This window comes from Octopus bimaculoides, chromosome 10, assembly GCF_001194135.2.
Source record: "Octopus bimaculoides isolate UCB-OBI-ISO-001 chromosome 10, ASM119413v2, whole genome shotgun sequence".
Classification (NCBI taxonomy): domain Eukaryota; kingdom Metazoa; phylum Mollusca; class Cephalopoda; order Octopoda; family Octopodidae; genus Octopus; species Octopus bimaculoides.
Genome location: NC_068990.1, coordinates 70,188,624 through 70,216,482, shown reverse-complemented (window position 1 = coordinate 70,216,482; position 27,859 = coordinate 70,188,624). Strand labels below are relative to the sequence as shown.

General features: G+C 35.1%; 1 protein-coding gene across 3 annotated transcripts in view; it reads left to right on the top strand.

Moving 5' to 3' along the window:
• Positions 1-27,859, top strand: part of LOC106882381 (microtubule-associated protein futsch) — a 52,289-nt gene that overhangs the window by 19,415 nt on the left and 5,015 nt on the right. The window contains exons 2-4 of one of the 3 annotated variants that reach the window (XM_052971279.1): positions 14,934-15,032; positions 16,727-16,753; positions 25,074-27,854. In XM_052971279.1, the coding sequence (XP_052827239.1) occupies positions 14,934-15,032; positions 16,727-16,753; positions 25,074-27,854 (2,907 nt within the window). Of the gene's footprint in view, positions 1-14,933; positions 15,033-16,726; positions 16,754-25,073 lie in introns of all 3 variants that reach the window. The other 2 variants (XM_014933053.2, XM_052971278.1) reach the window with 2 other exon arrangements.

Genomic DNA, 27,859 nt, shown 5'->3' with positions numbered 1-27,859 from the left:
CCCCATAGAACGTCTTGGATAATCATATAACTATTATTGAACTTGGAATTGTAATCTATATCATTATTTACAATGGATGGACAAGTGTCCTCATCTCATTTGTTACATTTTGGCTGATGTACTCTCCAGCCTTCATCAGGTGTTCTTGCAGAATTTCGAACCCAACCCTTAGACTAATGGGGCACACTGTTCTCATTCCTAAGGTATGTTGCTGATATTATTTTTCTGTTGATGGCAGGGACTTGAAAAATATCAACAGAAAAATAACACCAGCAACATACCTTAGGAATGAGAACACTGTGCCCCATTAGTCTAAGGGTTGGGCTCGAAATTCCACCAGAACACCTGATGAAGGCTGGAGAGTACATCTGCTGAAATGTGATAACAACAAACAAGATGGGGATACCTATCCATCCATTGTAAATAATATCCATAATTCCTTGTCTCAAAAATATAGAATCGTATAATCTGTATCAGTTTGGTAGATGAATCAAGAATCCATTTAGTCTGACATTGATATATTTAGAACAAAATACATCTGGTTGTGTTGAGCTAAAGTTTATTTTTCAAAAAGTGGTTAGCTCTCATTTGGACTGTTTGTTAAGATGACATTTGCTATAAATGTCAAATTATAAACTGTTTATATGGCCAGTTATATACAAATTCTTTCATGATGATATAATAATAAAAGTAGATGTAATAAAATTTCTTTTTGAGATATTATCACTACATATTCACTCTGTTTCTTTTAAATTAGGGCTACTGTCTGTGACTCCAAATATTGCAGACTTTTCTATCCTGCCATCTTTCATTCCAATGTAGGGCGCGAGTAAATCACAAGAGCTATGACTCACTTGCTTGTTCTATCCCCGCCATCAACCTAGCTAGTCATTGGTACCCTTCCTATCCAGCTAGAGTTGAATGCCTACTCCCATAATCCTTACTAATAACTGCTAATTTAGCTAAACACTAAACTGATAGTAAATTGGGTGGGTTTATTTTATTTTTTTGCCTCCCACACCATAACCTGGAAAAAAACTATATCAGTTACTTCAGTTTGAGGTCACACAACCTGTGATAGTAGCTGAGTATATAATTTAAATTGTATTAACTGCTCAGCCCTGATTCAGCAGATATGATCGATAATGACCATTCAAGATAACATTTGTCATTTCCTGTTTAACCTTTTAGCATTTAAGCTGACCCTATCCAGCCCAAATATTTTTTTCATATTCAAACTGACAGGATATAATCTGTGCAATGTCATTCTAAAAATAGTCACATCATTGAAGTCTTGAAGCTACAATATAATGCATGATTAATTCAAAACAATGTGAATAAAGTTGCATGTTAGACAGTTGAGGGAGAACTGGTTGCTGTCTCTAGCACACCAGTTGGATCTGTATTTTTTATAAAACAGAGTAATGTTAATGTAGTATTTTCCTAACAATCTCTATTTAAATATTTCTAACCAAACTCAAGGATCTTGCACTGAAATATTTTTAATTCTATCATTTTAGGAATTCATTGGCAAAAATGAGTGAATGCAGATCATATTTGTTAACCATTGACATTAGAAGATATTTAAGTCTTGTATTTGTAAGAGGATGATTCATAGTATGCACTGTATCTTGCATATAGATTAAAATACATCTCTATCTACTGTTTTGTCAAGCTAATTAACACTAACATTGAAGTAACTATTCACAAGTATTGACTTGTAACCAGGGCTCTGGAGTCGGAGTCAGTAAAACTATATCAACTCCAAATCACAACATCTTTGATTTAATATAAACCAGTTATAACATATAAGCCTCTTCTAAGTAAAAGCGTATGCATATACTTTGAGATATGTACACCACAATCACTTAATTACATAGAGGAGTTGGAGTCAGTTTTTTTGTTTCGGCTCCACAGCCCTCCCTACTTGTAACTGAAGCAATGGTTTATTGAAATTTGACTATATAAATCACTAATGCATGTTTTTTTTTGGGGGGGGGGGGTAGCTGGCTGCTCCACATGTTGCAATTTGGGGTGTAGTTTTATGTAGTGGATTAGCTGAAACCATGATTTTCAACCAAGAGTATGTTTACTACTGTAGGGTTAAAATTTACATGGCATAGTGTAAATATACCATACCTGGTCATACATGATCTAAAATTTATTGCAAATTATTGTTATAGATTGTAATTGAGTTAGGGATCTAACATATTTTGAACATACATTGCATACGTGAACCTTGTTTTCTCAATATTCTTAGCATGTATTTGGTGGTTATCATACAAGACTAGTTTCTGATCATGATTATATTATGGAATTACTTAACCAGGAATGGCTGTGTGGTTAAGTTCACTTCCCAACTACATGGTATCAGGTTCAGTCTCCTTGTACAACATCTTGAGCAGTTGTTTTCTATGACTCGAGACTGACCACAGCCTGAAGTACAGGAGTAGCTATGTGGATAAGAAGTTTGCTTCTCTGCAACAATGTAGTTTCGGATTCAGTTCTGCTGCACAGTACTTTGGGCAAGTGTCTGCTATAGCTCCAGACTGACCAAAGCCTTATGAATTGATTTGCTAGATGAAAAGTGGATGAAGACAAATGTATGTTTGTTTACATTTTTGTGCTACTACGAAAATTGTAAGATACAAGTGATATTTCTCTTAACAGATCGCTAGCTTTGTGCCTTTGAAGACAGAAAATAAAGATTGAGGAAACTGGCAAAGCTTTGTAAAAAGGACAGAAAAACAAAAGTAAAAACAAATAATAATCTATCCTTAATAGAAACTCCAAATTAATATATATTTCTTCTAAAGAATAGAAGTTGATGAAACGCATATGCAAATACAGATGAAATAATATTAAATTTGTATAAAGTTATATGAATTCTTTCAAAGCAGAAGACTGTTATGGGACCTTGTGACACGTGCAGTGAGTTTAATATCACCTATGGATAGTGTGAGAAATACAATTCATTGTAGTTTGAAAAAGATATTTTTTGAAATATCTTTTAAACATTCTCAATTATTGTTCAATAATTTGTTTCTTTGTATGCCTGAGAAATGAAACCTAGGCTGTAAAGCTGAGGTGCTGATTAAGTTTTAAGATGATTCCCATATGCTGGGAATTTTTAGCAAAATAAGCAGTAAAACAGTTGAATTTGAAAGCAAAACCTGCTCAATCACTTGAAAGTGTGTGAATTATTATACTGCATTTTCCTTGTATTTGTGTGTGACTGTTTTAGTGTACCTTTATAGCCAATTTTAAAATACGAACATTTTTTATGTTTGTAAATTCCATGCCAATCAACTTTTTGATCTATAAATCATGTTCCTTTCATATTATACTCAGATCAATTAATCTTAGTTATTTTCTTTGGTTGTGGATAGATTTTTTTCGTGGTGGTGGTGGGGTTGTGTGTGTATCTAATTACATAGATGATCAAAGTTTATTAACTTACTGTATTACAAATGAGAGCCTATCATAAATATACCTACAACACTTTAAACATTTCTCTCTCAACCTTGCTGCCATCATTCAAGGGAAACAAGTTATTGGATGCTCACTCTCTAATATCTGAAGTTAACAAAAACCTAAGTTCATTCTTCTTTGTTAACTCTGATCATATCCTTTCTCTAGTCATTTGACAAGTTCCTACAAAGTATGAATGGCTTAATATAAACTGAAGGTTTTTGTAGCCATATATTTAAAGCTAAATATATGTATTTACGCAGCCAAACTGTAAATACACACACCCACACACAGTAAGTTAGTGGCTAGTTAAATAACAGACTTCAGCTGTTAAATTGATTGTTGCCTAAGTGCTGTTATTATGGAAAGTAAAACAATGTTAGGAACATTCTTTCAATATCTTGCTTCTGAAGTTTGTGTACATTTATGAAAAGAAATTTTCTTTCATTAGGATTTTTATGTTCAATGTTTTAATAATGCATTTAGTGTAGAAATCTATAGAGTACAACCCAAGTTACAGCTTACTGCTATTTTACAAGTACAGTCCACTTCTTAGAAGCATGTGTATCTTATATTTCATTCTTACCACACTAGATCATTAATTGTTGCTGTTTTTTTTTGTTTTTTTTATCTACATTTTTGAAGAGGAAGGCCCATTGTCTACAAACTTATTGCTCTACCTCCAACACTTGTGGTATAAATTGGAGGAATAAATCAGATTGTGAGTTATTCTCAAACCAAAGATCGTCTGAATACTTCCAACTAGGTTGTCATGTGCAACTGGATAATTAAGTCTAAATGATATTGAATTATCATTTAATGTCCATTTTCCATTCTGGCAGTGGCTGGTCAGTTTGGCAGGAGCTGACAAGCCAGAGGACTGCGCCATGCTCTAAAGACACTAATACAATTTTAACCAAATTTGTTTAAATTACACACCACATGCAGTGTCATATTTTCTTGATTTTTCTTTTGTCATTTAACACGTCACCACACTAGACATACAACAGCATTTTAAAATACCACACCATATGCTAGTGTAAGGCTTATCTTGTTTCACTTAGTTCAATCCTGATTGAACAGCAGGTCCATAATCAGAAATCAGATTTCCTTTACAACCATCTTCCAATCAGACACTGTTTCTAGGATTTTTCATGACTATTAAGGGATTTTTGCTATGATTCCCAGCTGTTTGAGCTATTCATAGACCCATTTTAGTAGTTTGATAGCCTTTTTTAAGACCATGAACAATATAGGCCCCAAATCCTCACCATCATGTGGACTTCGTTGTTTAGCCCAAGATCAAGACTGATTGGACAAATTTGTGATTAGACATTTCATTTGTTCTGTTGTTCAGTGTGGTTTTAGATATGGCTTCTGTTGTTAGCAAGTCAAGCAACTGCAAAATCTCCTTTGATTTTGGTTTTACTGATGCATTTTAATGTCTGTCAGAACTGTGAAAAGTTGTTGTATATGTGGGACACTGTAAGCATAAGTAAAACTGGAAATTGAAAGCTGCTCTTTGACAACTTGCTGTCATACTATGGTACTTAACATACTTACCTACCAACAGTTCTTTTGACTGAGTAGCTGGACAATTTTAGGGGAAAAAAAAATATAGTTGGATGAATCAACTCTTTTTATTGGGGGTTAATCAACATGATAGGAAGAGCAGAAGTGAGGTGTAATCACGAGATACAAAGTGCAACAAAAGACACCTCCAGATTCACTATTCTTGATAAGCATTTCAACAAAAAAATTCATAAAACATGAGCTACATGAAAATACTGTTATTGTCTAGCTTACTTCACTAGTGCCTCATCAATAGTTGTGTAAAATATTGGATATTTTTCTGTTGCATTCTCTATCTTAAAACCTGTGGAGTATTGGGCTGGGCTACAGTTTCGTCATCTCAAAATAATGTGAATGATATTAGCCCTGCCCTTTCACTGAATGACTATACTCTCCAAAGTGGAGCAAGCAATTTACTGGTAGCAATGACCTCATCCAATTTTAGTGATTTCCTCTCTGTGGTTGTTAATTATGTTGTCGACTACAAATAACTTCATTGACATAATAATGGCAATCCTACTTCACTTCCACTGTGGTTGTGAAGGAAATATGGAATTGTGAGTTGAAAGATTTTGAACAACAGAGATTATCCTTGCAATTAGTAAGCAAAAACTGTTTTAAAATCTAAAAAGCAAGGGGATAACTACAGGATGGTCAGTTGATTAAAATTGTTGGTACCTATGATCTATTGTCTACAATACAGTATGTAGGGATCTGGCCTCTGAAGATAACTGAAAGCAATGGACAAGGATTCAATCTTTAACCAGATATACTCCAATCTGAATTCAATTGATTTTATCGCCCAGAGGGAGTTTTTGCCTGCTAATTGCTTTGATAGTCTTAATCAGTTTTTCGGCTTACTATATTTTCCATTTGTGACCCTGTTGTATTTCTATTAAATATACAGAATAATCTTTTGGAATATTTTTCCCCTCAATCATATTGACAACTATTGGTAGTCAGTATTAGAATGATGGGAAGTTGATTTTTGCTCTTCAAATTTCAGTGTGTGTATGAAGCACCAGATGTATTGTATATTGAAAGGTGTATGCATATGTGTATATTTATGCACTGACCAGTGACCAATTGTAATTTATTGAATTCATTATTCACTTCATCTGCTTCATTTCATGTATCTATGTTCACATCAATAATCTTAACTGGTTCAATCAAGTATTTATTTCATAGAAATTCAAACCACACACGTCTGTATTGTGATATCACATTGTCTTCATAGTTGAAAGTAAGGAAGAGTACAATTTTTGTCACAGTTGATAATTGACCTTCATACAAATATATTGATTTTAACAGTAATTTATTTTCATACTTTTGGTTCTCTCTGCACGTCACCATCATTGATAAAAAATTATAAGTTCTAACTTTTTTTTCAGTAAATGAAGAAATTGATATACTGCTCTAGTATCTTGTTAATTAGTAGGTCAGACATTAAAGTTCATTAGTTCTTCAGCTTGTTTTAGTCAACAAAATAGAAACAGAAATAGTTGCAATATCCAGTCTGGCTAATCTAAAATATTGTGCTTGAGGAATATTTAGTGGAACAACTGTCATATTCTGTTCTACTTTGCATTGTCTGCCTCCTCTGTGGCCACTGCTAATATTGGTTATTGTACAGTGGACATAGTGCAATACGTTCCTAATTGGCACATTGTTGCACTCTATATATCTGATTTATTACTGCATGCTGCAGTGTGCAGTAGTTTCTCACAGATATAGTGTAATTAGGGAAATGGGGCCACAGGACTGTTAGATCAGTTATGTCATTGGTTTTTTAATTTGTTTCAACCAAATCAATAAAATTGATGCTGGAATATTGCCTTTTATTGATCTGGCTTATGTTGTTATTTACCTAATATTGATAGTTATCAATTAGATATGCATGTTATGACTGCTGCTGTTTTCTGGCTGGAATATTGCCTTTTATTGATCTGGCTTATGTTGTTACTTACCTAATATTGATAGTTATCAATTAGATATGCATGTTATGACTGCTGCTGTTTTCTGCCTTCATATGATGTAATCTGTAAAGGTGGATGAACCAAATGTTGACTGTTATAAACTAGTTCCTTTGGCTGTTTTAAAAATTATGCAACCCCAGATAAACCCTGATCCTGCAGTCTTGTAGCCATACAATCACTCTGGTCATGTCTATAGACCATATTTTGACTCTGACAATCTGGACATATTTACACACTACTGTCCAGCCATATTACATTCCCAAAGATTCTGATGGTGTCACATGTTTGGACAATGTTCAAGACCAGTGAGGTTATTGATGTTGCAACTGTTTTTGTATCTATGTATATTTTTCGTTTATGAATGTTGAAGCTGGATAGCAGAGATAGTAGTTTTAGAATGTCATTGTAGTACTAAGTCTAGGGTGTTGTGTGTGTGTGTGTGTGTGTGTGTGTGTGTGTGTGTGTGTGTGTGTGTGTGTGTGTGTGTGTGTGTGTGTGTGTGTCTGTGTGTGTGTGTGACTTGGTGTTTGGAAGTGGATTTTTCATGTAATAACAGGGACTGTAAGTAGTGAGACTTGCGGTAGCAAGAAATTGCACCTTTTCAATGTCTTTTAAAGATTGCGGTCTATATAAATCTTGTTTATTGCACTGTTTGGGTTCTTAGTGTTGTAGTTAGTTGTGGAGAGATTGGGTTCTGACCAAGATTCATAAGTCATGGCAGATCCAATATAGTTTCTACACTTTATTTTACTTTCTTCACCATGTCCTCTCTCTGTGTGTGTTACAAAGATTGAATTTTTGTTGGTTGTGGTATTGTTGTATAAGTGGTTTATGTATTGTTGCTTGATGTGATGGTTGGTTGTAGTTGTTCTCTTATGTTGCTAGTGATAACGAAGAAAACAGTTGATTTGGTAGGTACAACTCTGTGTTGTTTTGGACCCAAGTTTTGAGCAAATTTATATAGGGTTAGAATAGTTGTACAGCAGAGCTTGTAGAATGGTGAGTGTGCCATTCTTTGTAGATTAGGCTGTCTATTTTGTGGTGTGGAAAGGTCATGTGGTTACAGGCTGAAAAAAAATGGATAGGTGAACAAATCCTTGGGGAATTTTCATCCTGGGGAAATTGCAAGTTCTAGAATCGTTGTTTATTACATAAGCTTGGCAGCCTGATAGTTTACTAGCCATGTGGTCTTTTTTTATGGATAGTGAGCAATTGAAAGCTTGGCTGATGTTGGTAGTTGGCTTGCTAACGCCATCTTGTACTTTCTGTGTTAGGTTTGTGGGTAATGAATTGGTTGGATGTAATGGTCTGAATCCTTATTGAGATTTGAAGGGGATGCATGGGTTAATTGTATTAAGGATTAGCTTTTCTAGAATTTTCCAGGGTCTGCATGTGAGGGTGATGAACCTGAATACTATTCACTTTGTTTATTGGTTGGCTTTAAAATTTTGTCCAGCTTCCAGATTCTGGGAATTTCATCAGTTACATTGCAGCCAAATCTTCAACTACTACATTGGTTGTGTGTTTAATGGTTAAATATACAGTACAACTGGTATTTTCATATAGTGAATCCGTAGTGTCAAATCGTTTTTTAAATTAAATTTCATGTAGATTAAAAAAAAAAATCGTCCCGCAATGGTTTGTATGTTGGTGCTTGCTACTATAGGTAAGCTCTAATCGAGCAATCTGTAACTCTAGGCCGTGTTCATCCTATCTTTTTAGACGAACGTGAAATAACATGATCTAATGTGTTCCTTTATAATGGTCGTGTGATTCGTGGTGAAATTCGGCTGCTATTTCTAGCAGCCACGTGGAGGCTTCTTCCGTTGGTCTGTTGTATTAAACTGCCTGGTGTATTGCTCAGGCTGGTTTGTGTGGCGAATGAAATTGACAGACAAGCCACATTACAACTCTACAGAAGAAGTATTATAGTTTACCTAGCTAATATAATTCATCCCAGTGACCTGTGACCATATTAATATCCACACCGATGTGTGCCTGCCTCCTTCATCTTGTTAAAACTGGTTGGTTGTACATTCTTTTTAGCGTAGTAGCACAGTATCTTTGTCTGAAAGTGATAACTTTTACACAGAAAATATTAGAGGAGAAATGGAGTTGTTTACTACCTCTGTGCGTATGTGGGTGTGTTAGACTGTAATCTGAATAATCAATTAAGGCTGGCGGCGGAGGTAGTAATGGAAGTATTATGTTAGACATACAACACACATACCGGTTTACTGCACTGCTGTGTGAATGAGTGGCACCCTCATATTAAATATATATATAGTGGTAGTGTCTGTTCGTTACAAGCTGGCGGGAATAATAGACGAAATGTATGTTAAGCATACAATTTTTAAAATTATTATTTATTGCTTATGTATAATTATCAACTTTTTTTCTCCCTGCTTTTGTTTTTGTAAAAGTTGGAATAAACGTCGAATCTGACTATTTCTCTTTATAATTGGCTTCTTGAATAATACTTCACTTATTTCTGACAGTTGACTTCTACTGCTGGGGAGAGATACAAGGGCGGGGACAGATATTTTAGCTACAATTAACCTTGTATACTTTTAGCCTGGTTGCTAACTATTGTACATTTATGGCAACTTTCGGGGTTCTCATGGGTCCTTGATATATGTGAATCTGATACTGGCAGAGATTGGTTAGTTGGTTTTCCCTTTTTTTTCCTCCTTTCATCCCTTTCTGCTCCCTTTTCTTCTTTGTCTGACTCCCCTTTTTTTCTCTTATTTCTATTCTCTTTCCTACTTCCCTCTCTTTTCTCGTTTTCTTTCCTGCTCCTTCCCCTATTATCACCCTTCCCGTTTTTTTTTCTATACGTTTTGGTTTGCGGCTAATGGAGCCAAGTTGGGTAGTTAATTATGTGCTCGGTTCATATGTGTATGTATGTTAATTTTGACTATAAAATATATATAGCTGGGATTTGCTAGATCCTTGAAGCCCCCACCTACATATATTTATCATTTTTGTGCAACTTTACCATTTACATCTATGTACATATACAGACATGCAACTAGGCTCAGAAATTGCCAAATTTAGTTGGCATGGCGGTGTATGTCTGCATTTAAAGGACTGTTTTATTTTCGACTTGTATCCCTTTTAGAAATATATAACCGACTTTTTTTTTTCTTCAAATGTTTTATTGCTAAAGTTTTCCATTCTAAAATAATTTGTCTCTGAAAATATAACTGAATTCTGTTTTGAGTAACTCTACTTTGGTAATGACTTTAGTCTTACACCAACTTACTCCTAATCGAGCTGACATTTGATCAAAGGGTTCTTCTAGTGGTGTGGCCATCACATCTTAATTTAAAACAGTCTGTCTGGGCCTCAATTATCAAATGTGACTTGTTTGAAGTCCGTGTAAAATTTGAGGGAAATTTCACTTATTTCTAACAGGTTTAGAGTGACTAATTGGAGTGATGCATAGTAAACTTTCGAGAAAAAAATCTCCCTGCTCTATCATATTACAGAAAACAAAAATTATACTTTTACCTCAATCTAAAATATATGGGTACAGGTATGGCTGTCGGGTTGAGAAGTTTGTTTCTCAACCACATGGTTTCAGATTTACTCTCCTGCATAGCATCATGGACAAATGTTTTCTACTATAGCTCCAAATCCCTGTGAGTGACTTTGATAGAAACTTTAAAAAAGCCGGTAGTTTATATTTGTGTTTGCATGCGTGTTTGTGTCACTGTTTCCTTGTTTTCAAATGAAAATTGTAAACAATCACCATCATGCATGGTGTTGTTGGTTTCCAGTTTTCTGTGGTAACGTCTAGCCATGGGAAGATATTACCTTACTTGGAAAGAAGTGAGTTGGTGACAGGAAGGGCGTCTGGCCTGAGAAAATTTGTTTCAAAGAATTCTGTTGAACCTGTGCAAGCTTAGAAAATGGGTGTTAAAAAACAATGCTAAATATATCTGTAACAGTCCAGCATTTAAAGGTTCAAAAAGATTTGCTGACTTAGGAGGTACCTCATTGTTATATCAGCTAATTCAGCAAAAGGGGACCTATGAGGACAAGGCTACAGTATGACCTTCAATAGGTCTATTATTGGAGCAAATAATAGCCTTAATTAAAATTAAAACTGCATTCAGTGCTTTGTCCTCAGGTTCGTGCCAAGATGTTAGAATTGCATCTGTAATCTTGTGAAGAGGAAAAAGAATGGCTTAATGGTCAATTCTGGTTAAGAAAAGTAGGGGAGATTATTCCTTAGTTTAGGTATGACAAGTATCCCATCTACAGGTGCAATAATTTAGTTGTACCCTGTGGACTTACCCTAAATTGATTTTAGAGTAAGAAGATATGGTGCTTTACATTCAGAACTCAAATCCCATTGAAGTTAATTTCACTTTCCATCATTCTGGGATTGAAAATAGAATATATTCACTTGCTCCTTATCCTCAAAATTGCTGGCCTTGTGCCTAAATTAGAAAGCATTTTTAAAAAATTGTATTGTTTGATTGATGGCGTTTGTATTAATGTAAACTTATTTGTTAGTTTTAAGTGATACACACACACACACACACACACACACACACACACACACACACACACACACACACACACACACACACACACACACACACACACACACACACACACAGATATCTGATGAAAAAAGGCAGAAGGAAGAAAACTAACACCCATCTGAGCTATCAATCCACCCCTTCCTGACATTCCTGTTTTTAATCTATCTTGTTCAAGAGAGGCAAACTGCAGTATGTTTTACTAAGGGAGTTTTGTGATGTAGCTCCCTTAACTAAAGGGAACATTTTTTTCCTCTTATCTAAAAGCCATTAAAAATTCTTGTCTGGAATTTTGGGTGGATTTGGAACAAAGATTCTTGAATGAGTAGATTTCCTTTGATTCTCCAAATACCAGTATAGCTTTATCAGTCTTTAACACCTGGACCAACTTCAAAATTCCTTATTTAAATTCATTGGCATTTTGCCAAGTCATAACTTTTCTTTATGAATTCTGTCAAAGGAATCTGGTAAGAAAATATGGTTTTCAAGGAGTGATAAGATTAGGGAAGTATTTATATTTTAAAGGTTTACTCAAACATCTATGTAACAGCATACCTGCTGTTCCTATCTAATTATTCAAATTAACTAATGCTCTGCAATGTAAATGTTGGGTGTATTATTGATAGAGATAAAAATATTTTAAATCAACATGCACACAAATTTAACTTTTATGTAGACCCTTTTAAATTTGCTTTGGTTATTTTATATTTTCAATTTCATCTCTTTTTCAATAATATTGGTAATATTTTCTTAATAATGTCATGTAGTTGTAATTAAAACGTAATTTAAAGAAGAAAAATCATTGATTAGGAATAGGAGGTCACAACTGCAAAGATTACTTTCTGTAAATTGTTTTCTCCAAGTAAAACAAACATTTCATGTTCCCTCTCTGGTGGAGAGGAAGAGAATATACTAATTATATTATACCAGTCATGTGAATACTTGGGTTAAAATCTGTAGCTTTTCAAGTCTGCTCTTTGGCAAAATCCTTCCTGCAACTCTATGTGAAAAGGTCTTGGCATCAATTTCTTTATTTAATTGCACAGCTTTGTTCCTGTTTATTCCCAGAAGCAGATAACAAAAACACCCTCAATACATGAAAGCTTGTTTTGAAGCAGTTCCAGACACTGCTTTCATCTGGACATGTTTCCACAAGTACTCTCATACTTAAACTGGCAACTGTGATTTATTTAAGAATAGAAGGGTCTGCAGTTATGTTTGGTGTAGCATGGTCCTCCAGTGATCAAACTTTGAGGGTTTTGTATGAAGTTTGCTAATAGCAGTCTCATTTGAATTTTGGTGTAAACTGGCAGAAAGTTACATTTAAATCATGTTGGTTTCAAGGAAGTTTTTTGCTGTTTGCATTTGTTCTACTTTGTTTTAATCCCAATTTAATGTACAAAAGTAACACTTTAACTGCTTTGGCACTATCCTTGAAAAACCAAATTCATTTAGTTTAATGAGAATTGTGTTACTACCAAACAACTTTAAGTTCAGTGTAAGTCTCTTTTTTTGATACTGACCATTGGCTCTACATAAATTTTGTTTAAAGTGTTCTAAATTAAAACCTTTCAACATTTCCTGTTAACTTCAATTTTTCATTGAAACCTTGATACAAATTGTCATTCACTCAAGCAACTTCTCAGCACCTGAGCAGTGTGTACAATAAGATTATTACTATTATTATTAAGGTAGCAAGCTGATAGAATCATTAACACATCAGACAAAAATGCTTTGCAGTATTTCTTCCATTCTGAGTTAAAATGCTACTTCACTTTTTTATCCTTTTGGGGTCAAAATACCAGTTGAAGACTGGAGTCAATATAATGACCTCCCTACCCCCGTAAGTTTTCTGGCCTGCAAAAACTTAGAACCATTATTAAGGGCAATGCACAAGCATAATCATTAACACATGGAACGAAATACTTAGAAGAAAAGAGCTGGAAGAGATGCCACTGAGTTCAAATCCTAGCAGTCAACTTCACCATTCATCCTTTCATAGTCAAAGCATATTCAAGCACTGGGTTTTTTGTAATCAACTAGTCTTCTTCAAAATTGCTGTCCTTGTGCCAAAAATTTGAAACCAATATTTTATATGGTATTTCTTACTTTCTGACTAGTACAGCTATAGCTGTAAATACCTGCCCAGATTTTGGGAGTGGTAATTGAATAAGTATAAAGGTGAATGTTTCATGATTTTCATGTCCCACATATTTTCTGGTTTATGAGAAGTTGACTCATGAACAGGATTAAACACTTCTAGCCTTTTGTGTATGTCTTTATTTTTGTATAATAATAATAATATGAATCACAATGGCAATGTGAACAGACTATAGAAATGTATTGCACAAGCATGGCTGTGTGCTTAAGAAGCTCATTTTGCAACCATGTGATTTTGGGTTCAGTTCTACTGCATGGCACCTTGGGCAAATTTCTATTATAGCCCCAGGGTAACTGTTTTGTGAGTGAATTTGGTATATGAAAACCATGTTTGTCCCCCATCACTGCTCAACAATTGATGTTTGTTTACATCCCCATAACTTAATGATTTGGCAAAAGAGACCACTAGAATAAGTATTGAAGTTTTGTTCCTTTTAAACACTGCCCGGTGGTATCCCAGCATGGCCAGTCATGACTGAAGATACATGTACTAAAATCTAAAGAGAATTTGTTTAATATGTGAAATTCCTGGTCAATGCTGCCTTTTTTTCTTCTTTACTTCCATGTTGAAAGAATTTGAGATTAAAAAATAGGCGAACATTTTTAATGCTTTATGAAATAAGTTTTTCATGTGTGTTTAGATGTGAGCAGTCATATTGAACCTGTACCAACACTTCAGATTGTGCTGAGGTTACTTTTAGTGTAAATTATTTCTGGATGGTGGAAACTGGAAGCCTGTTGAGTGTTGGGCTCTGTTGACCTAGTTTTAAAGATATCTTTGTGTTACTTTCTACCATACCAATCGAGTTACCTTTCTGCTTCTTGACTGCCACTACTTTTCAAGACCCTGCAAAGAGATCACAGGCATTACCCTTACTTCTAGTCTTAAAATATTGTACTCTAGTTTAGTTCTGTTTTCAGGGCTTTATTACATTTTTCTCATCAAAAGGAAAAATTGCAATATTTTTCGTATTTAGTTCAATCTTTCATCATCAGAATTTGTTTCTTCTGGCTCCTCTACTATATATTATTTTTCAATTATTCACAAATGATTAATCATAATACTGCCCAGTGAACTACTAGTTTGCTAAGCTATTATATTCTTTATTTTATGTCTGCCAATGTTTGTATGATATGCCATATTTCTTCAAAGTGTTATTTTCATAGAAATACTGATTTTTATAACCTTTTCTGTTTCCAGGATTTCGCACTTGGGATGTGGAAGCCGCTGGAGTAGACATAAACGAGGAAGTCTCTCAGATTGCCAACAAAGGTGCTTTGGGTGAAGAAGGTCCTTATGGTTAGTATCAAGAATTTTATTCTTTGGCTTCATGAAGGATGAATTATTTTCTTGTTGCTAGTTTTTGATCTGTTTACAATAGAATTTAATGGAAATCACAATTAACTGTTGTCAACTCATTTTGAGATATACTAACTTTTATATTACTAAAAGCAAGTTGGTCTTTCTCACTGCACTCTTGTTTTAATTCAATAGCATTTAAAAACTAGACGTTTTTATATCAAAACTAATCAGTTTGATAGCCTTTCTCATTGGTTTTTCTTTTAATTTTTAATGAAAATTTCTTATTCAAAAGCATTCTGTTATTTGCTTTTTACATCTTTTTAAACTTGATTTAAACTTAGCTTGGTGCTAAAACTTTCCTTACTAAATTTCTAATGGAATGCATTGGTTGTGTTCTTCGATTAACTTTGAAAATAATCAAAATTTTATAAGGAATTAGTAAAATAGCTGTATTTAAGTCACTTGTCAAGTTATATTTCAAAAACAGTTTAAATTTAATGAAGCTATGACTGGAGATTTTCGTTAAAATATCTTATAGAATTAGTTTTGTATGGTAGGACCAGAGGTGATCGCAGATTGGTTGGCATCAACACCACAATATTAAGTGTATAAAGGTGTGGTGTATATGTTTTACACAAGGGTATATATACTTATATATAAAACTGGTTACCTGTCTTTAGAATTACTAGAGTAACCAAGATAGCATTGGCTAGTCATCAGTATGTATTTAGTCTTGTTCCAAGCTCACACGCAATCAATATCTTACCATTGTTTAATTTTACAGCAAGACTAAATGCATACAAATACGATTCCTTCCAATCTCAGAACAAGCTTGTTCTATTTAAATTTGCTGAATCCTACAGCCTTTTCCAACTTTTGAAATTTACACGCACACACACATATTTGAGGCATGATGGCTATGAGGTAAAGTTACTGGGTGATTGACCAGGTATAAATTTGAATCTTGGCTGTTATTTTGGACCATTTTGAGCAAGGTACCTAATTCTGCCTACTACAGATTCACCTGACTGAATGGTAGAACTAACTCCATTTCTATTCCTGAATAATTGTCAGTGGAATGAGCATATTGCTGTAAAATATGAAGAAAAATGAATGTAATAAAATTCCCCCTTTTTTCTTTTCTTTGTTTCTTTCTCTAAGACTATTTGTACAAATATTCAGATTTGCAAGCTCTTCAACTCTATTATGATAATTTAAAAAAGACTTAAAATGTAAAAGAAATTACATAGTAGATAGTCAGAACCATAACACACTAAGTAATTGAAATGTGTTGTTGGTGCCATTCTAATAGATTTACTGATAATTTATCCATCTTTTAGGCATAGATTCCAATGAAGACAATTTAGCTCAGAGAATTATCTTAATATAATGGAATTAATTTCAAGTTTACTGATGTTTGACTGTCTTCATAAAACTACTCAGTTTAATGTTAAAATGCTTTGCAGAGAATTACCTAAATATAATGAAACTTACTTGGAGTTTAACAATTTTTGAGCATCTTTCTCAACTACTCAATTTAATACTAAAATGCTTATCTAAACCCTTATTGACATGTAAACTCTTGCTGACATGGTACCTTTCTCAAGATTGGTTGCTATTTTCAAAATGTAATCCAACTATGCTCTAAGAAAAACAAGTAGAATATTTTTTTTGTTTTCCTTCCTTAACAGTCAACTCTTTTGGACCCCCCAATGCAGGTAAGCTTAGTCAGATACTTACTGTATTTTGCATGCTGCCAGTAGGTCTTAATTCATCTTTTCACCCCTCTGTTAAATGTGTCACTTTTCTCTCCCATATTCCATAGTTGATTTAGATCTGTCTTTGACTCTTTCTCTTCCCACCAATACCTGTCAGCATTGCAAGACATCAGAAACCAGCTGATACTTGCATACTGACATACAAACAAACACAAGGCTGTTGAAATTTACTTTTAATTTTAGTTCATTCCTTCTTTGGATTTAAGACATAAAGGGTCTGTCTGTCTTAGACTTTATCATTGGTTACTTGAAATCATTGATACTTCTCACTGACAGTGTCTTTTTATTCTGGCAGCAAAATAAAACTTCTCAATCTGCAAGACCTATTAGCTAAAGAAGCACTAAAGTGGATTAATATTATAACCAGAAATGTGATTTAAGTGGCTAGAAAGACCCAGTTTTTACTAATGATACATTGCTGCTAATAATTCTTTCTACTATAAGCACCAGAGCCTGAGAGGGGTGGGAAAGTCAATTACATCAATTTCAGTACTCAACTGGTACTTATTTTATCAACTGCAAAAGAATGAACAGTAAAGTTGACATCAGCAGTATTTGAACTCAGTATGTAAAGCCAAAAGAAATACTGCTAAGCATTTTATCCAGTGTGCTTACAATTCTGCCAGCTCACTACCCTAACAGGGATTAGAAATTTGAATTTCAAATTAAGGGATTTAAGAGAAAAGTTGCATAGAATTCACTTTTTTTTTAATTACAAAGTTCTTAAAATTTCTAGTTGGTGGTAATCATATGTCATTATTTCATTCTTTTTCAAAATTATCAGCATGACATGACTTGTGGCTTATTCATTTAATGAAATGAGGCATTTCATTAAAGAGGGGAAATAATTGCAATCTGGAGAAAATTCATCCAATGTTCCTTCCTCACACCCATCTCCCTTCATAGTGTTAGTAGTTTAGGAATCTAGAGAAAGTTTTCAGAAACATATTTAACATGTGCATGCATAATCACATAGTAACTTAATACATGAAGTGATATGGCCAATGACTGTGGATAGCTGAGGACTTGCTAGAATTTAGCTAAGTTCAGTTACCTCCAAGACATTAATACTGAAAGAGAAAGTGTGCTGCTGCTATACAGTCGAAGAACATTGATTCTGCTTCCAACAAGGTGGAGTATTCAGTCACCATAATGTCTTGTTATATGACTAGAAAAACCAAAAAATATCATGTATTACTCATCCTCATTTCAAACCTTTCTCTCTCTCCCTCCCCAAACTACAGCTAGGCTTTCTTGTTTTCTACGACCTTTACCTAATTCTGTTTACCATTTCTCAAACTCCTAATTATATATGCTTCTGTCAGTAATTCCATCACAGTTGCTGCCCGCTTTGCCTCCATTTTCACTTTGCGCGATAAACACATGAAAATTCCTCTTATATTCACTTTTCTCAAGGCCCTACCTGCTGGGCAATCTTGCACACAGTTTCTGTGTTAACGCCTCTAACCATGTGTCTATTTGGGTAACCAATCTTACTGCATTCCTTTCTTGGATAAACACTTCATTTATCATTTCTCTAGCTATATATCTCATCTACTGCTATCACTCTTGCCCACCAACTGCCCACAAATGCTGTATTTCAGTGATATATGCTCATAAATGATACCTCCTTTATCATCATTGTTGTTGAGCAAATGTATTGGGTAATTTTTTTATTAGCAATCACATTTGTGATTTTTCATTAACTACTTCAGAAAAAAAACTGTGTTGTGGTTTTCATTTTATATCAAGAAACCTATTTTCTGCATAGTACAAGAATCTACTAGAAAAGTAGCCCTTGGACAACTGTCTCCTTTTCTTTGTGGAAGTTTCCTCTTCATCCACATTCCATTAACTCTTATATTCCTCAGCTCAGTCATGTCCCTCGCATGCTTCATCTACTATATACTAGCTATTAATTTCATTGTGGTAGAGGTATCCTTTGCTCCTCGGCCTTTCATATATAGGTTTCATCCATACAATCCATACACTTGCATTACGTCACGATATACATCAAGAAAACCATCTCTAAAAAACAGCCTACCTTTTCTTGAGGTTGCTACAAATGCATATCTTTCATGTTGATCATATATTTGATAACAATGCTATGACGGCTTCTGAAAGACTGGGTCTTTCTTTTTAAGCCCACAAACAAATTCTGCTCAAAACATCTGCTGGCCCTTTACAAAGCACAAATGTACCACATATTGGAGTAATGGTCCAAGTGATGGTGGGAGGTAACATCTTCTATACACAAACCTTCTGGAAAGCGTTTAAAAGATGCTATTCCTTTGTACACTTCATACAGTCCTCGTACTCATTTCAGGAGTTTGCATACAACACTGAAACTATTAACCCTTTGTTATATTTCTGAAATACACTGCTGCCTTTGTTTAAGTCAATTGAGAGTAATGAAGAATTTGGTTGAATAACCTCATTATTGAACTGATGTTTGGAACACTAATTAACATGAAATTGTAATGAAAGATTTTAATTTAAATCACTTTAAAACGGGAAGTTTGTATTATGGAATCTTGTGGTCTTTGGTTAGTATCAAAAGGGTTAAATTGTGAAACAAAAGTAATTTAGTTCTAGCCACCTGCCTTCTGAGTTCAAATACTGCTGAAGTCCTCGTTACTTTTCATTTCTTTAGGGTTGAAAAAAATATAGTACTGGTGAAGTACTGGGGTAAGTTTATTATACCCACCCCAGTTTGGTGACCTTGTACCATTGTTGGAAATCAATTTGCCACTAACGATGCTGCACCTCCAAACTAGCAAGCATCTTACAATCCTTTTTAGTCTTTCTTATTGTCTCATTACCAAAATCTGGTAATCTTCTCTCCTCAACACTACTTCCTTTTAATTCCGTTAATCCTTACAGGCATCGACCTGCAGAAAATGGAGTTGAATATTGATTAGTAGAGACTAAAATAAGATTCAATTGAATAGGAATTTGAAAATGAATTCAGGGAACTAATGCTCTCTGTTCACAGTAAATGGAGGAAGGAGTTCTTGCTCCCCCATCAGATACAAATATATTATAAGAACTACCATATTGTTACAGGAGAGGTGAAGAGATTTGATCCATACAAGAATCAGTAATATAAAAATTTAAATCTATATTGAGAGAAACCATTCTGGTTGACAAAAGTACTAAGCATTAACAATTGTATTAGCCACTTTGGTACCGCGACATCATCTTGGTTGCTTTATATTTAAACACTCTTAGTTACTGGCAAAAATATATTGTGACCAGATAGCTCAATGTGTACACATTTTCAGTTATCTCAGTAACAGTGAATGGACGTATTCTTGAAAACTTTTCCAAAACATTGTGTGTACACACACTATATTTACTAGTGTATCAGTAAACCCCCAGGTTTTTCAGTTAAAAATCAAGTATAAAATAGTGTGAATTTTATAACTTCCACTTTTCTTTGCTTGTGTGAACCAGATGGAGTTTGAGCTAGATTTTTTTATGGCCGGATACCCTTCCTGTCACCCTCCATCACCACACATGTTTTTTGTGGAAATGAATGACAATGACAACTCTTTTTCAACCATTACATGATGTGGAGTTAAGGAGACACAAGCCTCTTTCAGTTTTTATCAACCAAATCCACTCTCGGCTTTGGTTGGCCTTAGGGGCTATTGTAGATACTAAGATCACATAGTGGGACTGTACCTGAAACTACATGGTTTGGAAGCAACTATCTCAATCAAATAGCCATGCCTGCACCTATAACCATAGTGAACTAATCAAAGCCAGTATCAAAAAGCCTAAAATTCCTTGTTTGAAATGTATCAACATTTTTAAAGGTGCCACATTGTGTCAAAAATGAGATATTCATGTAATAATGTATCCTGAAATTCAGTTTGTTGTATGGTGAAGACAATGGATAAAGTCTCATATTCTGGAACATTCCCCTTTTCTTATTTCTTAATTGATTCTTATTCTATTTTAAAAGAAAAATTCTTTTAAGTTTATTCCTCTGTTGTAAATCAGATCTTTTTGTAATTGAATGAACTCAGTTTTTTCATTTCCTCAAAAGTTCACAATTACTGCTTTCAAATTTGATTTTGCTTCCGTTGTACCCTATTATTTGTCCTCTTTTAAAAACAAAAATAGCCACAAATTTCTACAGTCATGTATCTATTAGTCTGGTGCGTTTTGTGTTTATGTTGTGCATCTTTCAAATGGTTGCCATAGAAATTCGCATCAGATTTAGGAGAAAAAAAAACAAACAAAAAATGTAATTATGTGAATAAACCTGATTTTTGTGGAAATCTGTGTAGATCCTAAACCTGGACTTTGACATGTGGGTTTTCAATTAAAATTTTTTGTTTTTCATCAGCTACAGATTTCTCTAAACTGTGTTCATGTAAGAATTGTCAGTGCATCAACAACTAGGGTTAGATGGAAGAATCATGTTTGGTTGTTCGTATTTTAAATTTTACACACCTGTCACTGTTTTATTGTATTTTAACCTCTCGTCACCTGGCATAAAGCTACTTGGAAGTTACTTGGTGATCTTGCTAATGCCAGTGCTACATGAAAAGTACCTGGTTTGCAAAAGACTTTGGAGTTTGCAGTCCTCTGGCTTGCAAGCTCCTATCAAATTATCCAGACCATTCCAGCATACAGACAATAAATGATCATGGTGGTAGTTGGCATGGAGAAAGAACCGTGTTTACCTACAAAATTTAATTCTAAGACAATAATAAAGTACCAGGGGAAATGTTCAAGCAGGCACCATCTTGCATGATAAAACAAATGCCAACCTATTATTTCAGAGAGCATCAAAAGTCAAAAAGACTTATACAGCAGGAAAAGGAATCATTGTTTTGATTCATTTTCAGCAAGTTGGAGATGATTCTGATCATCCTCAGTCAATCATAGACTTCACCATATTCCCCGAAATACTGAAAAGGGAATCAATTAAATTTACAACAATATACTTGTCATCAAAACAACATAAGAATGCTGAAAGAACAGATTTTTCTAATACTAAAATCTAACTGTACAAAGAGATGTAATGCAGAGTTGAACTGGGGAAAATGGGAGATCCTGGCTGGTCATGATGAATGTAATTCAACTTCTGTACTTACCAACTTTGTCACCCAAGAAAGGTTCCTTATTTTAATCCTCTCCCTCTCCTTTTTTTTTTTTTTTTTTTACTAATGATAGGCTCTCACCTTCAGGAGTTTAGAACATTTGCATGCTATTGAACAATTTATCAGTAATTCAGTTTTTACATCCCTATCATTGTCATCATTCAAAGAAGTTATATTTTAAAGTCTCATGGAATTTTACTTCTTTGTTCGACCTTGGTATTGTGCAGTTCTGAAAGTGAACGTTAATTGGCTCATGATTGATGTAATATATGAGAATAGATTAGAAGTGTGCTAAAAGGCCTTAATTAGAGAATAATATAAAAGCTAGTAAGTGGCATCACAAATTTTGAGTTAACTAAATTATCAAGTAACATTGGCTAGCTCAGTTTGAGCTGACTTAACTCATCTCATTTACATATAAACTATAATTCTAAGATGGTTTGACAGGAGCTTGATGAGCCAGAGGACTGTGCCAGGTTTCAATGACCCCCTTGACCGAAAATGAGACAATTGAGTATATGTATCGAGTAGAATTTCATTTTGATCATCATTCTGAGTGAGATTAAAACAGTTTTTATCTTGGTGTGAGTTGAACTGTAAAAAAATATTTCTCTTTATGAAAATTGCTAATGTATCAATTAGATTCAAAGAAAGGGTCCTCATTTTAAGGACTTAAGGTTAAGTCCTATAAAGTACCATAAAGGAGTCATTCTTGATTATGTGAAGCACATTAGCTGAGAATTAGTCTTACAGTACTGCGTTTAGATTCCAAATCACATTGGTATTGACTTTGTTTTCGAGCTTTCCATAGGCATACATAACTGTGGAATTAAAAATTTAGCTCCCAAGCCATGTGATTTTGGTTAAATATGTTGCTATATAATGTCAACTCAACCAATCTAGAGTTTTTGCTTAGCAGAAACTGTAGCTTCTACAGTTTCTGCTAAGGCGGCGAGCTGGCAGAAACGTTACCCTGCCGGGCGAAATGCTTAGCAGTATTTCAATGTCGTTACGTTCTGAGTTCAAATTCCACCGAGGTCAGCTTTGCCTTTCATCCTTTTGGGGTCGATAAATTAAGTACCAGTTACACACTGGGGGTGGATGTAATCGACTTAATCCCTTTGTCTGTCCTTGTTTGTCCCCTTTATCTTTAGCCCCTTGTGGGCAATAACGAAATAAGAAACTGTAGAAGCTCCATCAAAGGAAACATTCCTGTTTTGGGGTCACAGGCATAATTCAGCATCGTTTCATACTATCACTTGGCCCTTTGATCACCTTTAGGAGAGCACATTGTATAGCAACTATCTGGAATAGGTCGCTTTGAGGACAACTTCCTGCCATCAGCCTCGAAAATTTTGGATGCTGTTATTCCTCTCGATGCCATTAAGAAAAAAAAGTATTAACAAATCACTATTGATTCAGAATAAATGAGTTTAAACCTCAAGAAATCAACATCTAGGTATTCCTTGTTTCATTCTATTCGCTTGCTTTTCTCTATCTTATCAGTGTCATTTTATCTTATCCTTGTCATTATTGCCATCACACTCATTTCCAAGCTACCAATATTACAAATTTTTATATTTTAAAATAACTGTTTCTCTCTATTAAACATTGTCATTGTTTTAAAATTGTCATGATTATTCTAAGTGAGTTGTTTTGCTTATTTGGTGTCATTTTTCTGAAATGATTTTTTCATATCAGCAATTACTTCTCTCTTATAGGAGTTAAAATGTTTATAGTTGTAGTATAGTCCAGTTGAGCCCTGGTAGAAAGTAGACCGTATTAAGGCAGCTACATAGGTAGTCATTCAGACAACTAACAGTGATCCTACTTTTCAAAATTAATCAACTTTTTCATAATGATTCAATAGGTTTTATAGTACTGTTCTTTGGAATATGAACATAATTTGTTGAAATTTTGCCTTTAATATACCCATATTCTGACAATGCAGAATATGTTGATTAAATTAATTTTCTATAGTCATCATTTAATGTCTGTTTTCCATGTTGGCATGGGTTGGGCAGTTCAACATTAAGAATTATTTCTAAATTTAACCTAAGGCCAGCAATTTTGAGTGAGGGGTGTCAATTACATCAACCTCAGTACATGTACTTTATTTCATTTACCCTGAAAGGCTGAAAATCCAGGTTGGCTTTGGCAGAATTGGATCTCAATGTAAAATCAGAAGAATCATCACTCCGGGTTCAGTCCTACTGCATGGCACCTTAGGCAAGTGTCTTCTAGTGTAGCCTCAGGTCAACCAAAGCCTTGTGAGTGGATTTGGTAGACAGAAACTGAAAGAAGCCCATCATATGTGTGTGATTGTACCCCCACCATCGCCTGACAACCAAAGTTGGTGTGTTTACGTCCTCGTAAATTAGCAGTTCAGCAAAAGAGACCAACAGAATAAGTAGTAGGCTTACAAAGAATAAGTCCTGGTTCAACTAAAGGTGATGCTCCAGCATGGCCACAGTCAAATGACTGAAACAAGTGAAAGAATAAAAGAAAGCATTTTGTCCAATGTGCTTATGATTCTGCCAGCTCAACATCTTGGTTTCAAATTTTGGCACAAGGTCAGCAATTTCCTGGGAGCAGATAGGTTGATTATATCAACCTCAGCGCTCAAGTGGTACTTAATTGATCAACCCTGAAAGGATGAAAGGCAAAGTCAACTTGACAGAATTTGAACTCGATCATAAAGGCAGGCAAAATGCCTCAAAGTATTATGCCCAGTGTACTGATAATTCTGCCAACTCAACATCTTGATAATTGTCATTTTCACAAATAGGTTATTGTATCATTGTAGATGGTAACTTCAGTGATAAGCTTTTTAGTATTTGTGTGGAAGGGAGTAGCTCTTTGGTTTACAGTTTGAAAGTGGAATTTTCTTGAAGAGGTTCTTACTTAGCCTCTGTTTTAATATTTGAATGAAAATGATGTCTCAACATCTTATTTTGAAGCAGTAACTATTTTATTTGAACTAAATATTTCATTGAGAACAAACTGGGAAGGTGTAAGTCATCTTTTGTATTTTGTCAAATACATAATCTTGAATATATTGATTGTTTTTAAGTTTTTGCTATGATTTAATTTGTAACTTGCTTTTGTTCTGTCTTACCTGTACTGCATTTTTTTTTTTGCAGGTGAAAGAGTGCTGCGTTATAGTTCTGTCACTTTGTCTGTGGAAGCATTGATAGCACCTCAATCAACTACTGTGAAGAGGTCTTTGAAAAACTTCCTTGGAGCACCTGTTAAGTACCATCACTTAATATATGCAGGTCATGTCTTGCATGGCTCTGGAGAATGGATCTTGCAAGATGCCCCGTTTTCCTTTGGCAATTTTGCTGCAACATTGAAGGATCCTGATGTTGAGAATGCTTTAAAACAACAAGAGGAAGGTATATTAAATATTCATTGTTTTGCAACTGGAGAATGGAACAATGCAAACCTCTCAAAGATTGGAAGCAAAGTTCTTCAAATTAATTTGAACCCTGAGGATAAACTTTCTGATTTGACTGGTGTTTTGCAATTTAGCACTTACCTGTGCAATTATGTGAAATGTAGGTCTCTAAAAGAAATGCTTCGATCTTCTGATGTTGTTGGTAATATCAGATTCAGCAAACCAACCCTGTACGTGTTCCCTGGTTGCCAAGGAGACTCTGCCTTGTTTGGAATTAGTGGTTTCAATCTATTAGTAAATGGTGGCTACAACAAAAAGGCTTGTTTCTGGGATTTCACTCGTCATCTTGACCGCATTGATGCACTCTTGCTCACACACTTGGGTATTGATAACCTTTTTGGCATTAATTCAGTCTTACACCGTAAGAGCATTGAAAATGTGCACCCAGAGATAGGCCATGTTTACTTCAATGCCCCAAAGGGTAACCGGAACTCGCAAGATGAATCAGAATTGGACGGAAAACCATCAGCAGATAGTTTACTGATAAATCTTTCTAATGAAGGAGATAAAATTACTGACTATGTGCGACAATTAAGACAAGTTGTTAACTCTTGTTCTCGACCTGCAACTTCTCCACAGATTGATCCAGTGAATCTTTATCATAAAGTTGGCCATGGATCTCTGGATATGTACATCTTGAATCCTGTCCAAGACAGCAAAGAATTAAAGGAATTTTATCAACAATGGAGTAAACAATCAATTCAGGTGAATGGTTCTCAATGTCCACTCCCAAACATGTTGTCCATATGTGCACTTTTAATCTGGCGGCCAGCTGACCCATTAGAAAAAATTACTCGCATATTTTTCCCTGGGAATGCTCCTCAACATAAAATCATTGAAGGTCTTGAGAAAATGAAGACCCTAAATGTGTTGAAGTTTCCAAAGTGCTGTGATAAAGATCTGAATGCCCCAAAAACTGCAGTAAAAAAATCTGCACCATTGAAAGCTACTAGGACTACTTCAAAACCATTGGCTAGCAAGAGCGAACCAATCAAACGTGAAGCTAGGGTTGAAGTGAAATCAAGGACATCGCTTAGCAAAACTACCAACAAGGGATTGAAAGATGACACTAATAAAAAAACTAGCAAAGCAAAAGAAAAGGGTGATAAACCAAAATCAAGCAATAGTGTCTCACCTAAAATATCGCCTCCCACTGAAGTGGCTCCTTCAGCTCAGTCTCCTTTGGATGGTGTTCCTGCTATTTCTGAACCAGCTGCACCTGTTGTCAAAAAATCTCCTCCTGATCTAGTCCAGAAAGATTCTAATCTACTTGTAGATTTTGGCAATACACCTGCAGCAGCTCCTACATCCAGCCCTGCCTCAGATCCTCTACTAGATCTGATTGGCCATCCTTCAATGAAAGCTGAATCTGAACAATCAATGAATGCAACATCACCTTGTCTCATGAACAACCAATCACCTGAGCCTTTGCCAGACCCAACTCATGTGGAAAGAGATGCTACAGCTGAGCCTGAAGATGACCAACTTAGCAGTAGATTAAACATGAAACAAATGGAGGATATGGGTATTTATGATGACATGATGAGTCATGCTCAACGTTCTGATGATGCAATTGAAGCTGATAAGATTGTATCCTCTGGTTCTGAAGACAAAGGGTTTGATGAAATGGAAGAAGTTCAGCCAGAGTCACTACCAGAACCTGATTTGGTTCTTGAGAGCCAGCCTATTCAATATAATGATTCAAGGCTTGGGTTTTCTGGAAATGAGTCAAGGGACATAACTGCAGACCTTCTTTCAAAACCTAAAACTTTACCTGAAAGTGAGATTACTTCAGAAACAGCTGCTCCAGTTGAAATTAGTCCCGAGAGAGAACTTTCTCCTCCATTGCCCATGGATTCTTGTATGTCAACATCTATGTATGGTAGTTTGATGGAGCCAGCCTTGCCATCACAGGCTGAGGTTTTGCAGAATCTCCAAGATGATATTTCAGAAGAAAAAACAAAAGATGACTCAATCTCAGAAGATTGTTCTGAGATTAAAGAGAACCAATTAATGCCGGAATGTGAAGAATTGTTGTCTGAGAAACCGCAAGATCTCTTTCCATCTGATCAGCCTAGTTGTGAGGCTTCTGGGAGATACTCTCCTGAACACCAGAAGCATGATGCTGGACTAGAATCTCAAGATTATGAGAAAAAGCAAGATGCTGAAGTTGAAGATCAGTGCAAAGGTTCTGAGTCTCCCTCGTTTGAAGGTCAGCGCTCAGGTACTGAGTCTCCCTCATTTGAAGGTCAGCGCTCAGGTACTGAGTCTCCCTCATTTGAAGGTCAGTGCAAAGGTACTGAGTCTCCCTCGTTTGAAGGTCAGCGTGCTGGCACTGAGTCTCCCTCATTTGAAGGTCAGCGTGCTGGCACTGAGTCTCCCTCGTTTGAAGGTCAGCGTGCTGGCACTGAGTCTCCCTCGTTTGAAGGTCAGCGTGCTGGCACTGAGTCTCCCTCGTTTGAAGGTCAG